The sequence below is a fragment of the Lolium perenne genome, chromosome 5 (genome assembly GCF_019359855.2).
Source record: "Lolium perenne isolate Kyuss_39 chromosome 5, Kyuss_2.0, whole genome shotgun sequence".
NCBI lineage: Eukaryota > Viridiplantae > Streptophyta > Magnoliopsida > Poales > Poaceae > Lolium > Lolium perenne.
This window is the reverse complement of record NC_067248.2, coordinates 26,519,133-26,537,713: the sequence shown is the minus strand read 5'-3', so window position 1 is coordinate 26,537,713 and position 18,581 is coordinate 26,519,133. Positions and strand designations below refer to the sequence as shown.

The 18,581-nt window shown below is 47.6% G+C and overlaps 1 protein-coding gene across 1 annotated transcript; it reads right to left on the bottom strand.

Annotated features, from left to right (window-relative positions):
• Window positions 1-3,035: 3,035 nt before the first annotated feature.
• On the bottom strand, window positions 3,036-4,928 carry LOC127303143 (uncharacterized). Its single transcript, XM_051333914.1, has 2 exons — window positions 4,871-4,928; window positions 3,036-3,586 (listed from the first exon to the last, which is right to left on the bottom strand). Exons 1-2 carry the CDS (start codon window positions 4,926-4,928, stop codon window positions 3,036-3,038), a joined length of 609 nt encoding a protein of 202 aa, XP_051189874.1.
• Between the last annotated feature and the right edge of the window lie 13,653 nt (window positions 4,929-18,581).

Here is an 18,581-nt window from a genome sequence, read left to right as displayed (position 1 = left end):
AGCTTAAGTAGTCAGGCTTGCGGAGTTGCTTTTGCCTTTGTTCCTATGTCGATCCTCGGTTGGATCTATGTTTCTTCCTCGTTGTCTAGTCTGTACTTGGCTAAGCTGTATGCCGCAGCGGTTGTATAACCTTGTTAAACCTCTGGGCTTTATTAATTTAAAGTCGGGCATGTTATTGCCTTTTATCTAAAAAAAAAACACAAGGCGACTCTGAAAACTGATGTCTGTGCTGAAGAATAATCGGCTTCTTCTAGCTGAGAAAAATCGGTGTAAATTTGTGGCTACAAGACTCACCGAGAAGATTGACTTCATTGATGCCGTGCTCTATCTTGCTGCACCAAGAGAACAAGGACATCCTCTTGTCCTCCCTCACCCCCCTAGTTTTCTTGTTTCTCCATGCACAGTTGGATGGCAAGTTTGATGAGCAGGAGATGGAGCGTGTCATGGTGGTCGGACTCTGGTGCGGGCAACCTGACCCTGGCGCCGTTTCTTCAGTGTGCTGGGGGTGGTGGCGCCGCTGCCGAGAGCCTCCCGGCTGATGATTATTTTGGTTCGTCGGTAACCACCGTCTTGGACGCCTGCACGACCCATTCAGCACGAAACAAGGTTGATTAGATGATCGCCTATCTGGGCATTTAGGTTCGTTTAAGAAATTTCAAGTACTACGTGTAACTGATAGAATCACGTATGCTCCACTTCAAATAAGAATGACGTATGCTTGAATTGAACCAGATTCTTAACAAAATCTGAGCTAATTGAAAATGATGTGTTGTAGGGTGGCTACTCCTCGTTGCTTGAATGACATAGTTGTTGGCTTGGCCGGTGAGTGGCCTCGGGACCGGTGTAGGTGCGTGAGCGGCGGCTCTTGTGCGGTAAGAGCAAGTACAATAAGGTACAGTCAGCTGGCTATAAGAAATAAAATATTATAAGTTTGCTTACTTAGAGAAGAGAGATTAGAAGGGAGAAGGGAAGTGGGCTCTTATCTAATAGTAGCTGTAGCACGTGCTTCTAGGCACTATGTGACACTAAAAGGTGTGTCATGTATTGTAAAAGTATTACACTTTTATAGCTTACTATTGTACATGCTAGCTGACTATAGATGATATGACAAATTATTATAGTCGATTGCCGGCTACACATTTGTTCTTGCTCTAAGGTGTTTGCAGTTGCTTGGGAGATAGAGCCGGCGGCTCGGTGGGTGCGTGTTCAGGGGATGGGCATGCGCGTTAGCGATGAACTGGTTTTTGCCTGTATTTGCGTAATTAACGGGCAGACAAAACTTTTCCCTTAGGTTCAAAAAATAAGAATATTTGGTATACCCTGAATTTTAGAGCCTAGGTTGTCGATACCCCACTGATCCAGCCTATAGGATAACCTTACTAACGGACGTTATGGAACCTAGCTCAGCTCCACCGAGCCAAAAGGGTGTGGAATCTGGATCTACTGTGTGTTTTGACGCTGTTGGATCAAGTCAGATACTAAGCCTTCTACTACTACTTCTACTTAGGAGATAAAATGCGTCAGATCGATTCCAGTCGCCGCTACGGTCACATCAAGTTGTGTCTAGTATTAATTTTTTTTTAAATTTGTTGGATAGATCTAATTAGTTCTGATATTTCTCATCTTACCTTTGCGAGTTTTCATTCTTCTCCCTTATCAGAGTTTTCCGAGTCTTAGGTTTCCACGTGGGTTGGACGATCTTTACGTTTATCCTATTAGGTCCGATCTTCGGAGGTTCCGACGAAAGCGCATCATCAACAACGGAACAACGATTTCTTGTTGGCGGTGTCGACCGATCAACATGGAGCAAGAACTCTTGTTAGTGGTGTCGAGAAGATCGACAAGCCGCCAGAGGATCCGATAGTCCATCTCTCTCCCCGTACCTTGAGGTGGAACCTCCGGGCGAAGTTCCTTGTTAGTGGTGTTGATTGCAACGGCCCGGGATAGAACCCCTAATATATTGTTTGCTAATTTTCTTTTATGCATCATCATGACATCATGCATCATATCATTCACAATATTTTATCAGATACTAAAGGGAGGCTAACTTCTGACGAGCGGAGCGAGGCCCGTCGTCGTTAGGCTTGGTACGGTACGGATCGTTGGCACCGCCTATATATACATCTTGTAAGCCACCGGCTAGGGTTTATCAGATTATAAGATAACCCACGGCGTTTGTAAACACTCCCCGATATAGTGAAGTTTTACTGGCTGACGCCCGTGTTTTTCCCCTTCTGTGCTGAAAGAGGTTTTCCACGTTAAATCTTGTATCTCCGCTGCGTTTACCTTTATCGTTCTTCCTTATTTGCTTGTCGCTTTTATAACACGCTGCAACCGACGCGTCACATATGGCTCCCCGGATAGTGCAAAAATCCATGTGCACCAATTTTTTTTGCAGCGCCGCCGATTTCGTCTCCGCGCGCTACATACTAACGGTTTTCGTAGCGCGAGTGCGGGATAGTGTGCCTGTTGGAGACGCTCGAGAGGCGCAAATTGATGCTCTAACAGATGCTGCAACTGGTGTTGTAAAGTGGAGCGGACTGCACTATATCTACCGTGCCGGAAAGAGCGCGCGGTACAAATCGTGTGCAGAAACAACTACCTAGTTTTACACCTCCAAAATTTAGAGCTTCTGGTGAAGGTGAATATGCCCTCACACTTGAAACATGGATGAAGCGCGCTGCAATGTGCTTTTACAGCGCAAAATTTACCGCGGCTGTTGGAGATGCTCTAAGGCTGGTGCCAATGCATCACTCACTATAGCCTCGCCACGTCAGCTTTTTTCCTCACTCTCACCCCACTCCCACCGCACTCTCACCCCACGGTGCCAGTGCACGGGCTATAGTGCCAGCTCTCACCTCTCTCTCCTCCACATCAGCTTTTCTCTCTCCTCGACATTACCATTTCTTTTTCAGATTACAACATTAAAAATAATGCAAGAAAATTATTTTATTCAACTAAAATTGTTACCGATTACATTATAAAATTACATACTTCAAAAAAAAATTACATAAAAATTTGAAAAATTACATAATCTAGGCATTAGCCCACACATGCTCAATCAAATCATGCTGGAGCTGTGTATACATCGGTGAGTCCCTCATTTCGTTGTCCATCTGAATCCTGGCTGCTAGGCTTGGTGGTGCATGGTTGTGTATCGCAGGGCCGACATTGGAATCAACTGTCTCGTAGATGTTCTCCAAATTTGTACCACGTTCATTGTCGATGATCATGTTGTGCAGAATGACACATGCACGCATGATCAACCCAAGAGTATGCTTCGAGTAGGAGCGTCCCAGAACTGCTAGAATGTTGAACCTAGCCTTCAGCACTCCAAAGGCACACTCGACATCTTTGCGCCAAGCTGATTGAGGAGCAGTGAACAGTCGATGCTTTTCACTTTGTGGAAGAGTAACACCTTTCATGAACACCGGCCAGGAGGGGTAGATGCCGTCGGCAAGGTAGTAACCATAGTTGTACTCGTGTCCATTCACCGTAAAGTTCACTATGGGTGCTTCTCCCCAAAGCATATCAGTGAACAATGGCGACTGGTGGAGTACATTGATGTCGTTGTTGGACCCGGACACTCCAAAAAAGGCATGCCAGATCCAACGATCATACGACACAACGGCTTCTAAGATTATTATAGGGTGTTTCATGTCTCCCCTTGTGAATTGACCGGCATGCGCCACTGGGCAGTTCCTCCACTGCCAATGCATGCAATCGATGCTCCCTAACATGCCCGGAAAGCCACGCTCCTCGGCTTTCGCTAACAGACGCTGAGTTTCCTCGACATTTGGTCGACAGCAAAACTGTTCCCCGTAACAGTCAATGATGCCTTCACAGAATCTATCTAGACAATCTGATGAAGTTTGTCTAGCTAACTTAAGCCACTCATCTATCGTATCTGCAGCGGCTCCATAAGCTAACAGACTTAAAGCCGCAGTACACTTTTGTAGGGGAGAAAAACCAGCACGGTTGAGAGCATCAACTCTTTGGGTGAAATACGGAGAGTATTCACCCAATCTATCCACAATGCGCAGAAAAAGGGATCGCCTCATCCGATATTTTTGCCGAAAGAAGCTCGGAGGATAATTGCAGTCGTCGGCGAAGTTGTCCTCGAAGAGCCGATCGTGGGCACCCAGACGATCACACCTGATGAACTCTCGGCGGCGTCACGGCCGTCTTGGCTCCGCCTCCTCGTTGAGCATCGCCTCCTCATACTCCGCCTGAAATGCACCGATCATATCACCCTCCAATCCGTCGCTCGAACTGCTGCTAGACGAAGACATGGCGTTGAGAGGAGTGGAAATGGAGAGTGGAGGAGATGAAGTGAGGTGTGGAATGAGTGAAACCATATGGGGGGTATTTATAGGGGGTGGGGATGAAATTTTGGGGTTTTTGGCATTTTTTTCGAATTTTTTGAGCCAGCAACGGCTACCCCAACGGCTAGCTGAAATGGATGAATCAGATCGCGCCACCTCACCCCTCCCTCTCGCCCCGCCTATCGCCGCGCTGGTGCCAACGCTGCCGCCTCCCTCTCGCCCCCCTCTCGCCCCCCTATCGCCCCCAGTGCGGGCGGCAGCCGGGCGGTAGCGGGCGCTACCGCCGGGCGCCCGTGCCACCGCCCCACGCTCTCGTCTCGCCCCCCTCTCGCCTCCCTCTCGCCCCGACGCCGGCGCTACCGCCCCTCCTACCGCCCGCGTTGGCACCAGCCTAAGCTCTACAAACAATAGAATTCAACTTCCATCTTTTTTTTTTTTTTTTTTTTTTTGCTTCAAGCATTGCCTCCAGTGTCCTTGTCATCATCAGTTTTCCTATCTTCCGGACGAAGAGGGGGTTTTGGAACACTATGGATCGGAGGAATTACCGTGTTTGGCCGTGCTGGAATGCGTGTGGATGAGCCCGCGGATGAAGAGGCTCTGCATTCCCGACCAAGGAGGCTGCGTGTACAATGGGCAAGTGCACACGGCCACCCGTCCCATCCAACTGCAACCGCGCCTTTCATTTCCTGCGCAGGCAGGCACATCCTGCTCGTTTGACCTCCATGGCTCGTAATCTTTCTATTCTTAATAGGTGATCCCATTTCTCTTCACATGCAGCCTATCCACCTCATCAATCATCACCAACCAATCCTAGACTGCCAACTAAGCAAATATACCATGTCATCGGAAAGGAAAAAAATACACACTCTGCACATTCAGTTTCGTGCATTACACCTAAAATTAATCAAACTTTGTCGTGTGCATGTTAACTTTCGCAGCAATATGGCAAGATTCATCGCGAAAAAGGAGGAGCATGCTGTTCGTCTTCCTGGTCATCCATAACTACTCTGCCGCCTTGACGTACGGCCTCCTCGGCATAAATGGTAAAGAAATCGCATGGTGCATCCCAACATTTATGCAGTAGAAACTGCCCGGTGAACTGATTCGGTGCCGCCTCCAGGTTAAAAGCCTACCCGTGCACACCAGCCTGCTCGTGTCGCCTCCACTGGCACCTGTCTCCACGCTGGTAGATGCCCACTCTCAATTATCTCGATTCTAATCCTCCTTTCTATATTTTTTAATCCCCCAACCTATGCTTCTCAATCTGGTCGATTGCGCTCCAGCTTGAAAGCTGCTCGACGTTTTGCCCCTCCATACGATTTGATTGCATCATTCTTGCCCAATCCCACTTATTTGTTTGGATTTATTGGATTTCGCATGCAAGTGGCCTTATTGGATTTTGCGTGTTGCTCGCTGAAGCTATGAGGAAGAAGCTATCACCACGTTTACTGCCTACAGACGCTGGTACAAAAGATTTCATCTCTTTTAATTTTTATTAGATGACCATGTGCATATTCTATTTTCTTAATCTCGAGGTCACATGTATTTGCTACCCTGGAGTCTCTGCTGATTTAGTTAGATCACTGGAATTTTCTCTCCAGGAATCATTATCTTGGGCGTCCGCGTTCCCAATGTGAAATAATAGTATGTTCCTTTTCGGCTCTGTTCTGTTGCAGTTTCAAAAAATTTCAGACGTTCAGCTAAGGCTATCTCTGAATCCAAGTTAAGCTACCCTATATGCAAGTAGGGTTGACGGCATGTGCACTGTATGTTCATCCTTTGATCTAAAATTTATGTGGTGCTCTTGATCCCAGATGCAATTTAAGTAAGTGGTGTTTTTCCCCGCCGAAAAAAGTAAGTGGTGTTTTTATGAAGCTGGAGAAACCAATGCAGATCCACTCTTGCAAGGAATATTTGAATGACAGGTGTGTTCTATGGATTTGATTGGATTCAGTTTCTGTCATTATGGGAAAAGATTCAGTTTGCCTTTTTTGCTTGACACTCACAAATCCTCCTTGAACCTCTCCGCGTATGGTGTTCATTCAGCAAAGAGTGCTTATGACGCTCGGTTTTTTCGCAAAATTCATTACATGACCTTGCCAAAGTATGGATTGTTAGAGCTGGACTTCTGACAAGGTGCTACATGACTGCGTTTGTGATGACTGTGTTAGAATCTGATGCACACCTATTTCTAGGGTGCCCCTTTATGAAATTGATTTGGTAGTTGTTTGCAGTCTCCCATCCCAGATTGTTCGCATTGCGCTCAACTCAAATTATATTGCCAATTGGTGGCGGCAATGTCTAAAAGAGCACAAGCAACATCATAAAAATCATCAGCTTTCAGCCGGTGTGTATATTGTTTGGCATATATTGAAGCCTAGAAGCCGATGTGTCTACGACGACCAAAAATTTCGCTAGATAGGGTTGCCCATCTGGCCTGAGATGATCTACTGGCCGGGTTAGGCTTTAGAGGACTAATAATTGTCTGCTATTTTCGTTTCGGTTTTTCCCCTTTGTTTCTCCCAGGCTGCTTAAGCCTTTGTACAGTTTTACCCTATCCATAGTACATCATTCTATTTCGATGATAACAAATAATAATTGATAGTCTCTGTCACATTTCTTTTCTCTTTCTACTATGAGATTATGCAACATTAGTGGTGTATAAGAGATTAACATATTTCTTACTGTAGTACCTTTGTAAGTTACTTAAACGAAAAATCAAATGTTTGTATGCCCCCAAACAGCTGCTTTTTTGCGTGAATTATTTTTGGTATCTAACAAAACAACTCCGTTCAGACTGCAATACATGTTCTTTACATCATTATGACGATGTTCCATGTTCTTGGTATGTTCATATTTTTCATTCTATCAGACATAGACGTACATAGGTTTAGATAATTCAGATATTCCAAAGAATTTCTAATGTATATGCTTTAGTTGTTTTTTCAATTACGCAAGGAAAAATATAAAAACATAACATGCAATTTGGTATTATGTACTACTTCAGTAAATGCCCATTCATCTCCTCCTAACATATTATTTTACACATACCTGAATCTTTTATGCTTTCATATGGATTTAGCGGTTGTCCAATTTGGAGTACAATGATGTTTGTTTTTAATGCGAAACTTACCATATAGAAAGCAATTAGCAGCGTTAACTTCTCTATGCAACAACCTCTTTGAGCGTCTCATTTATCTCTTGCACCATTTGTATGAAAAATCATGTTATAATAATCATTATGGGTGTTATACCAAACATGTGAGCTGTAGTTGATTTTAATAGACAATCATAATAAGGGTAATTGAACTATTTTTATAAATATATTCCGCCGCAACGCGCGGGGTATCATCTAGTAACTTTTGTGAGTAATCCCCAGCGGGCCAAAGGTGAGCCTGCTTGAACTCAAATTTTCATCACCAAAAGTAACAAACCAATATTTTTTTGAAACTAGGCAAGACTTGCCATTTCATTGATAAAGAAGAAGATGGACGGTTAATTAACGGGTAACCGACCAAAAACCGATACAAGTGCACCAAGTCGTGGAACACGACCACAATGGGCACAACCACCGACCAACCTGGCCAAAAGCCAACAGTTGGCCACACACACCAACGGGAGACAGCTCCGACTCAGACGAGGAGCTTCACAAGAGAACTATGCTGGACTTGCGTCGACTGAGAGCTCCACAGTCCACCAGTTGCCGGTCATCGTTGCCGCAGGGACCCTCCGCCGCAGCTCCGACTTCACAGCGACACAGTGAAGCACCAGAGATCCCATCGAACACGCCGGTGACCAGCTAACAGAGCCCAAGCCGCGACCCAAGCTCCGCTCGACGCTTCATCGTTGCCAAACTGCCCGCAGCGCCCCCAAGCGAGCCGACTCATCAACCAACCATCCACCGACCCCAAGTCGAAGCCAACTCCGAGACGATGCCCCCAACGAGGAGAAAGACGTTGAGATGCCTTCATCGTCCGATCCAAGGATCTGAGGTTTCCCTCCGGAGGCAAGACCACGGGATAAGGAGAGGATCCCTTGGCGACGCTTCCAAGAAAGTTAGCGGCACCCGCGGGCGTCGCCGTCGCCAGTCCTCGGCCAACACCAGGACAAGGATTTCTCCTAGGATCCTCTGCCTCCAACCGCCAAGTCCACCGGCAACAACCTGCAACCGAACTTCCTCCGACAAGCCAGCACCCGCACCACCACCTCGCCGCTGCCGAGCCCCGATAGATCGGGACAACAGCACATCCCCCCAAGCCACCACCTCTCCTGCCAGAGATGCCGCCACCGCCGCACCGCCAGCCCGGCCAGACGCGAGGATCGAGAAGATCCATCTCGCAGGAGGCTCCCTGGGCCAAGCCAGCAGCCTCGCCACCCATGTGGCCGAAGACGCCAGCCACCACCTGCAGATCCGCCCGGGGCCGCCGCCCCGGCATACCGCTGCCAGCAGCCGCTGCACGCGCCGCTCCTCCATGGCCAGCAGCCGCCAGCCGCTGCCCCGGCTGACCGTGGCGCACCGGCGGGGATCTGGGCATGGAGGACCCAAGATCCGCGTCCAACAAGCCATCGCGCCCCCGAGGCATCGTTGAACTCGCAGCTCCGCCACGTGAGCAGGAGATGGCCGTCACGCCGCCACGCCTGCGCCGGAGCTCCGCCGCGCATCCGCGCCCGCAGAAAACGCCCACGCCGGCACCACTGCAGCCTCAGCAGCAGCACCCCAACGGTGCCCATCCGCCTCGCCGCACGCTGCAGGTCGCCGCACAACCAGCGCCTCGGGCCCGCCAAAGCCCATCGGTCCTCTCCCGGGCCCGATGGCCCTGCTGCCGCGAGCGCCGCCTGGGAGCGCTCCCTGCACCACCGCGGGCGCCGAGCCCGCGGCCGAGCATCACGGCCCACCGCCGGCTGCCACCCCGCCCTCCACATCGGCCCGAGCCCGCCGGCTCGGCTTCCCCTCCCCCGGACCGCCAGCGCCCCCACGAGCCGGTCTCCACCACGCAGCTAGGATCCCTCGACGGCCTTTGGCGCCAAGGGGACCGCCACCGCCGCGGCGAAGGCCGGCGGCGGCAGCGGCAACGGCGTCCTTTGCGGGTGGGCTTGAGGCGGGCGCGATTTTTCGCCCCTAGCGCCGCCTGGGGGAGCGGCGCGAGGGGTCAGTTGGTGAAATGTTCAACTTCTACACATTAGTCCCAAACCAATATTTACATGCAAAAAAAGAAAAGACTCCACAACTAACATAGCGAAACCAGCTCAATCAGCAACAGCTACATGTAAAAGAGCACATGACAGCCCAATCCTGAAGCCTGTTGGAGGTTCAAGTGTGAGTTGGATTTGGATGTCATGATATGTTATTTATTATTGGAACCGTGTACTTAACCACAGAAATAAACAATACAAGTCTTTGGTCAGAGCGCAAGAAAAAACTGGAATTTTCTTGAGCGACAAGGTGCATGTAATAGTTCTCATAGCAACAAAGGCAACATTTCAGTTTCCAAGAAGAGTTCAGGTTCAATGGAATTTTTCTCTCGGAACCAAGTGGAAAGCGAACTGTGGAAAAATTAGTAAGATTCTAGTGGTACAAATCAGACAAGTCCAACTTTTCGTAGCTTGGCTTGCTCTTCTGCAATCGCTGTCTCACAGAAATTTCGCTGAAAATGGCATCAGCTCCAGAACGAAGGAAAATCAATCTTATATTTTCTAATGTGCGACTAATAATTGCTCCATTCCTATATAGATGATGTCAGGTATTGACCATAGTTGCCGACGATCCGGAACGCTCGGATCGCGGAACGGGATCGCAGAACGAGGTTCGACAAGCCAGCGAATAAGGATCGCTCGGGGGTACACATCTTTGGTACGCGAAGTTGGATCGTGGATCGCGATCCACTTTGATTTGGGTCGATGACCCCGGAAAAGAGGAGCAAAATCAAGATTATTAATAAGCCCAAATATGACACTTGGAATTACTGTTTTTACGCATTATTTTTAATGGGCCTACCATATTCCAGGATCGCTAATATGGGAAGACGAACGGGGCGAACAGGATCGCGATCCAAAAACGAATTCCAGCGATCCACGCGCGTTCCCATCCCCGATCCGGGTCGATCGACCCAGGATCGCGGAACGCGGCAGCGATCCTGAAGCCTGCAACTATGGTATTGACACGGTCTCCAGTTTGTGTCTTTGATGGTTAATTCTTGTATGTATATGTTAGTAGAAATATGAAAATAATATTGTTCAGGACAAATCTAATGATATTATTTCCTTGTTACTAATCTGAACAATATTTGTTTATATATTAATAGTCAAAACAAGAAAAGTTCGAACGTAGACTTTCTAGGAATTTTTGCGTTTAAGACACAGGTATATATAAACAGATATCATTGGCAGATTATTTTGCTAAAGTTTTTTTTTTCCTGAAACGAGCAAAAGTTTTGGGAAGGTTGTTGGCCAAAACAGGGTAACTAATATGTCAGCCTTGTTCTGTTGACACCGTCATCCTTTTTCTTAGTGGGAACTGATACCATCATCCTCGAAGGGCAGATACGACTGATTGGGTGTTGCAGTTAGGTGATTGCCGTTTACTAACAGCAATGGTCTATCATGTATTATAGGTCGTCTGGAGAGGATATACATATCGCTGAGTAGAATTAGCAGGTTAACAGGAGAAGATTCAATCTATTGGATTATTGGGTTCGGTTATCTGTATCTTTCCTTGACAATTAAAGCTGAAGAAATTCCAGCTTTTTCGGTAAAGGATGTTTTATTACTTTGTGAGAAGCAATTACATCCAGCCTCTGCATAATCAGGATGCACACAGCTATTTCAAGTGTCCAGAACGAACAATAAATGAAAAAAAGCGAAATACATATCGAGACGATAAATTATATAACTGTTATCGCCGGATTTTAACCAAATCAGGAGATGGGCCGCGATTGAGATGGGCTTAAAGGATATGCACGTAAAATATTCCTGAATCGGCCTCGTACGAGAGTTTGGGCTAGATTGCCCGTGTATCTGTACATTATGGTAGATTTAGAATTAAGAGATAGAGTTTAGTTCGTACGAAGTTAGGTTATTCCGAAAATAGAAAGTATACGGACTATAAACATGTACCTAGGGTTATTGAGAAAGGAGGACGATCACGTTCACAACAAACCAATCTAGGCGCATCGCCACCCCTTGTTTCGAGGGTTTCTTCCGGGTAAGCGCCATGCTGCCCAGATCGCATCTAGCGATCTGAGCAGCATCTTGTTTATTCGTTGTTTGTGTTGCCCGTACTGAATCCTTGTTGATGGCGAGTAACACCATTATCATAGATGTGTTAGGGTTAGCATCGATACTTTTCTAGTATATTTGCTTAGTTATGCTGCCCCTAGATATCTAGCTGCCCTTGCACCTATCTTAGGTGTAAGGGCAGCATCTTGCTTAATCTTTATTTAGTAGATTCGATTTGTTATGGTTGTTTCTTGTTTTTCAAGGATTAGTTTGATTTCCATATGGTTAGGCCTCGCAAACGGGTTGAATGATCCAGTAGTGCGCAAGGGATGGTTTGCTGATCCTAGAGGAGTTCCGGGAATCAACTCTATGTTGGTTTTTAGGCCTTGTCTAGGGCTGGTTTTCTATTATCTTTCGTATCTGCCAGGCTCAACTACGTGTAGGATGTTCCGGTTATGTGGTGAAAACCCTAGACTGTCGTAGATTGATTTAACTTAGTATTGATCAAGCAGGACCACCATGTTATCGTAGATCCAGTACGTATCATGGGTGGATCGGCTCCTTGAGCCGATTCACAGGATAACCTGAGAGCCGATCGAGGCTCGGATTTAATGTTTACGTGTATGCCATGCAGGAAATTAATCGAAGCAATCCATCACCTTCCTGACCAGGTATAGGTCAGGTGGCACGCCCTTGCACCAGCCAGGACGTGTGCCGGAGTTTTGCGGGCCGTTGCCCGAGGGACCAGGGCCCACCAGCAGTTCTAGGAGCCTCCCGGATCTTCGTGTTGCTCGTCGCTGCTCGCCGGTGGGTTTTGGCAGGCAACACATTCTGGCACGCCCGGTGGGACATTCTACATCAACTGCGTCAACATCTACAGCAATTGCGTCAGCATCTGCAACTGAGATGGCGGAAGCACCAATCACATACGAAGTGCTGCCTGAGGAGCACAAGAAGAAGTATGATGAGCTTAAAGCTCTCTTCGAAGCCGATCTCATCGGCTCTTTCGAGAGGACCCGTACACATGGCATTAGGTGGAAAGGGTTCTCACCCGAAGGCGCTCTCGATGAAGTAGATCTGTCTCTCCCTTCGGAGGAACGCACCAGAGCTCTGCGCCAGGAAGTTAATTACATGGTAGCTCATTCGCTACACCGTCATTCTGGGAGCCTAGTGAACGCTTTCGAGCGCGTTGCGGTTCGCGTGGTTCAGGAAATCATGAAGCATCAGTACTCTCCGTCAGGACCTGCCCTAGGGACTCATCAGGGAGAAATACCGTTCCAGACCAGACCGCAGCTGCCGTTCTCGCTTGCAGCTCCAGAGCCGCCGGGTTCGCCGGCATACGTCGTCTACAAGATTGGAGGCGATCCTGGTGATTACCAGTTCCTGCATGAACCGCCTAAAGAAATCCCGCATGGATACGTGTGCACGTACGTGCCAGACTGCAATAACTTGGCGCGCACGAACCAGATTGCAGCTGGAGGGATTTCCGGAGCAGCAGGAGGGATCTCTGGAGTGGACGCCGATAAACAGGCGTGGCTAGCTAAATATGCCAACGGAACAAGTCAGGAAACCTCAGCCCCTGCAGCTCATACAGTGGAACAAATCAGTACAATCTTGAGAGACCAGTTCGGCATCGTGCCAAAGAGGAGAACAATCGGCTATTCCAAGCCGTACCCCAACCAATATGATCTGATTCCACTGCCGCCCAAGTATCTACTCCCTGAGTTCTCAAAGTTCAATGGATCAGAAGGGTCTAGCTCAATTGAGCATGTGAGTCGGTATTTGGCACAGTTGGGCATGATTTCAGCATCAGACCCATTGCGTGTGAGGTTTTTCGCACAATCTCTCACAGGGCCAGATTTTGGGTGGTACACCTCGTTGCCACCAGATTCAGTCCGGACGTGGAAGCAGCTGGAAGAGCAGTTTCACATGCAATATCATTCAGAAGCTAACGAGGCTGGCATTGCCGATCTGGCGCAGGTGCGGCAGAAGCGGGGCGAAACGGTGTCGGAGTACATTCAACGTTTCAGGACTGTCAAGAACCGATGCTATTCGGCTCGTTTGAATGAGAAAGAAGCAGTCGAACTGGCAGCGCTGGGCCTCACAGCGCCGATCCAGGATCTGGCTTCCCAAGTGGAATACAATTCACTGGCGCACATGGCTCAGAAATTAACGTTGTATGAGCAGCGCCACCCAGAATTGTACCAAGACAAGTTTAAACGCCCGATAGGCCTGGTCGAGACAGAAGAAGTTGGAGACTCTGCAGAAGACCAGAAGTAGCCGTGGCTGAATGGGCTCGGGGGGCAAACCCCGTGTCATGCAAATGGGTGAAACAACAAGGGCCTGCGAAAGGGTTTGACTTCGATGTAAGCAAAGCTGAGCAGATATTCGATTTACTGCTTAAGGAGAAACAGCTGAAGTTACCCGAAGGCCATAAAATCCCTACGGTGCAAGAGGTGAACGGAAGACCGTACTGCAAGTGGCATCACTCGTTCACGCATATCACCAACGACTGCAAAGAGTTGCATCGGCAAATCCAATTGGCGATAGAAAAAGGCCGTCTGATCTTTGGTCAGTTTGCCATGAAAGTGGACACGCAACCGTTTCCTGGCGTCAACATGGTGGAATGCAATCACTCCGTAAGGCGTCAGCCAGACTTCTCGTTCAATATGTAGTCATGACATTTGGACTGAAAAATGCCGGCGCAACATACCAAAGAGCCATGAATTACATCTTTCATGATCTGATCGGCAAGTTGGTGGAGATATACATCAATGACGTGGTAGTCAAGTCTATTTTACTAGAAGGACACTTGGAGGACTTGCGACGCATCCTGGACTGAACTAGAAAATTCGGACTAAGAATGAATCCAAAGAAGTGTGCTTTTGGTGTAACGGCCGGTCAATTCTTGGGTTTCTTGGTTCATGAACGCGAAATTGAGATCGGCTTGAAAAGTCAGGAGGCAGTGCGAACAATGCAGCCACCTACAACGAAGAAAGAACTCCAGTCTCTCATCGGCAAAATCAACTTCGTCAGAAGGTTCATTTCCAATTTGTCAGGGCGAATCGAGCCGTTCATGGGACTGGTAAAAATTAAATCTGATGAGGAGTTTCGCTGGGGGGCAGAGCAACAGCAAGTGTTTGACGAGATTAAAGAATATCTTATGAAGCCACCTGTGTTGGTTCCACCCCAGCAAGAAAGGCCATTCTATATTTACTTATCAGTAGCTGACACTTCCATCGCCTTAGTGGTGGTGCAACTTTATGATGGTCTGGAGAGAGTCGCTTTCTACCTCAGCAGAAGGATGTTGGATGCAGAGACGACGTACCCTGAGATTGAGAAGTTGTGCCTCTGCCTATTTTTTACCTGCACCAAGCTTCGTCACGTCTTGTTGTCAGCAGAAATTGTCATCATATGCAAGTCAGACGTCATCAAACATATGCTGTCGGCTCCTGTGCTGAAAGGCCGACTCGGTAAATGGATGTTTGCATTATCGGAATTTGATCTCCGGTATCAGCCTGCGAAGGCAGTCAAGGGACAAGCGTTGGCCGATCTTATTGCTGAACGGATTAACACTGATATAGTAGCACTGTCGGTACATGCATGGGCCATGTTTTTCGATGGATCGGTTTGTGATGATGGTTGCGGCATCGGCATTCTACTCGTGTCGCCCCGGGGGGCAACATATTCCTTCTCCATCAGGCTGCCTACCCCTTGGACCAACAATGTCGCTGAGTATGAAGCAATATGCAAGGGAATGGAGTTGCTATTGGAAGCCGGGGCAGAAGCAGTGGAACTTTTCGGAGACTCAAAATTGGTGATTTCCCAACTCACGGAGGAATACAAGTGTGAGAGCGAGTCGCTCTTCCCATTATGGATGCACTGCCGTGAGTTGATGACACAATTTAGGTACATAAACTTCAATTGGATCCCAAGGTCGCAAAATACCGAGGCAAACGATCTCGCACAAATGGCGTCAGGCTACAAGGACGTAGCAGAAGGAGCCGATGTTTAGGTACAGTTCCTGGAACCGGATGACTGGAGAGCCGATATCTTCAATTACTTGAAAGATCCGGCTCGGGGGGCACCTAAACGGATAAGGTACAAGTTCATGAAGTATGTCCTTATAGGAGATGACATGTTCTACAGGACGTTGGAAGGGTTACTCCTCAAATGTCTAGGACCAGCCGAGTCAAATCGGCTCTTACATGAGGTACACGAAGGCGCCTGTGGAACTCACCAATCGGCTCACAAGATGAAATGGCTGATCAGGCGATCGGGGTTTTATTGGCCCACCATGCTTGAGGATTGTTTTAAGTACTATAAAGGGTGTCAAGCATGTCAGAGGTTTGGAAAAATTCAGATGGTACCCGCATCAGCAATGAACCCCATCATCAAGCCTTGGCCATTTCGAGGTTGGGGCATGAATATGATCGGCAAAATCAATCCTCCATCTAGTAAAGGCCATGGGTGGATTTTGGCCATTACAGATTATTTCACTAAATGGGTGGAAGCCGTCCCTATGAAGTCAGTGACGTCGAAAGATGTTATCAATTTCGTTAAAGAACATGTCATTCATAGATTTGGGATCCCCCAGACTATCACGACCGATGGAGGTTCGGTCTTCATTTCTAAAGAGTTTAGAAAGTTCTGCGACGACATGGGAATTAAGTTGATCTGATCGTCTCCATACTATGCTCAAGCAAATGGGCAAGCTGAAGTGTCCAACCAGAGCCTTATCAAGCTGATTAAGAGGAAAGTCGACGAGCACCCTAGACGCTGGCATGAGGTATTATCAGAAGCTTTGTGGGCTTATCGCATGTCATGTCATGGAGCGATAAAAACCTCGCCATACCATCTGGTCTATGGACAAGAAGCCGTGTTACCCTGGGAGATCACAGCTGGGTCGAGACGTATTACGTTTCAGAATGATCTAACAACTGAAGAATATGCTGCCCTGATGAGTGATAGCATTGAGGATCTAACGGAACTCAGACTTTGGTCGCTTGAGAAAATTAAAGAGAACAAAGCCAAGGTAGCTCGCGCATATAATAAGAAGGTGAGACCTAAGGAGTTCCACGTTGGTGATCTAGTATGGGAAGCTGTATTGCCATTAGGAACTAAGGATAAGATGTATGGTAAATGGTCTCCTAATTGGCATGGGCCGTACAGAGTCGACCAAGTTTTAAAGGGGAACGCATACATGCTCGAAGAGCTAAGCGGTGTGAAATTCCCAGTAGCTGTCAATGGTCAGCATCTCAAGAAATATTTCCCAAGCATGTGGGATGACGGACAGTGAAATATGGGGGGCCGATGCATGAAATCGGCCAATAAAAAAATAAATAATATACATACAAGGCACAACCGATGCATAGACATCGACTTCAGAATAAAAAGCCGATGCACAGCCATAGACTCTAGAGGTACAAACAGTTACGAACAGTTATCAGGTTACATGGATAGGCTCTACTAAAGGAATGCCTCGAAGGCACGGAGGGCGTCAGCACGGACACGATCCACCTCGGCGATCTCGGCCTCGTTATCTTCGTCTTTACCCGTGACCAGCTGTTTGTTCAGGGCACGTATTGTTGGAGATATGCCCAAGAGGCAATAATAAAAGTGGTTATCATATATCTTTATGTTTATGATAAATGTTTGTATACCATGCTATAATTGTATTAACCGAAACATTGATACATGTGTGATATGTAAACAACAAAGAGTCCCTAGTATGCCTCTTAACTAGCTTGTTGATTAATGGATGATTAGTTTCATAATCATGAACATTGGATGTTATTAATAACAAGGTTATATCATTATATGAATGATGTACTGGACACACCCAATTAAGCGTAGCATAAGATCACGTCATAAGTTATTTGCTATAAGCTTTTGATACATAGTTACCTAGTCCTTATGACCATGAGATCATGTAAATCACTTATACCGGAAAGGTACTTTGATTACATCAAACGCCACTCTGTAAATGGGTGGTTATAAAGGTGGGATTAAGTATCCGGAAAGTATGAGTTGAGGCATATGGATCAACAATGGGATTTGTCCATCCCGATGACGGATAGATATACTCTGGGCCCTCTCGGTGGAATGTCGTCTAATGTCTTGCAAGCATATGAATAAGTTCATAAGAGACCACATACCACGGTACGAGTAAAGAGTACTTGTCAGGAGACGAGGTTGAACAAGGTATAGAATGATACCGATGATCAAACCTCGGACAAGTAAAATATCGCGTGACAAAGGGAATTGGTATCGTTTGTGAATGGTTCATTCGATCACTAAAAGTCATCGTTGAATATGTGGGAGCCATTATGGATCTTCAGATCCCGCTATTGGTTATTGGTCGGAGAGAGTACTCAACCATGTCCGCATAGTTCACGAACCGTAGGGTGACACACTTAAGGTTTGATGTTGAAATGGTAGAACTTGAATATGGAATGGAGTTCGAATATTTGTTCGGAGTCCCGGATGAGATCCCGGACATCACGAGGAGTTCCGGAATGGTCCGGAGAATAAGATTCATATATAGGAAGTCATTTTATAAGATTTAAAATGATCCGGAAGGTTCTACGGAAGGTTCAAGAAGGTTCTAGAAAAGTCCGGAAGAAATCACTAAGGAAGGCGGAGTCCCGGAGGGACTCCACCTCCCATGGCCAGCCAACCCTAGGAGGGTGGAGTCCACCTTGGTCTCCACCAAGGGGGCCGGCCAACCCCCCACATGGAAGGGGGGAATCCCACCCCAAGTGGGATTCCCACCTTGGGTAGGTTTCCCTATCACATGGAAGGTTTTGGTTTCGGGTCTTATTCGAAGACTTGTAGTCCAACACTTCGGGCTTCCACCTATATAATGAGGGGCCAAGGGGAGGGGGCCAGCCACCCCAAGACCACAAGGTGGCCGCACCCCTTAGTGGCCGGCCACCCCCTCCCAAACCCTAGCCGCCCCCTCTCTCCTCCAACGCTCCCGCACGCTTAGCGAAGCTCCACCGGAGTTCTCCACCACCACCGCCACCACGCCGTCGTGCT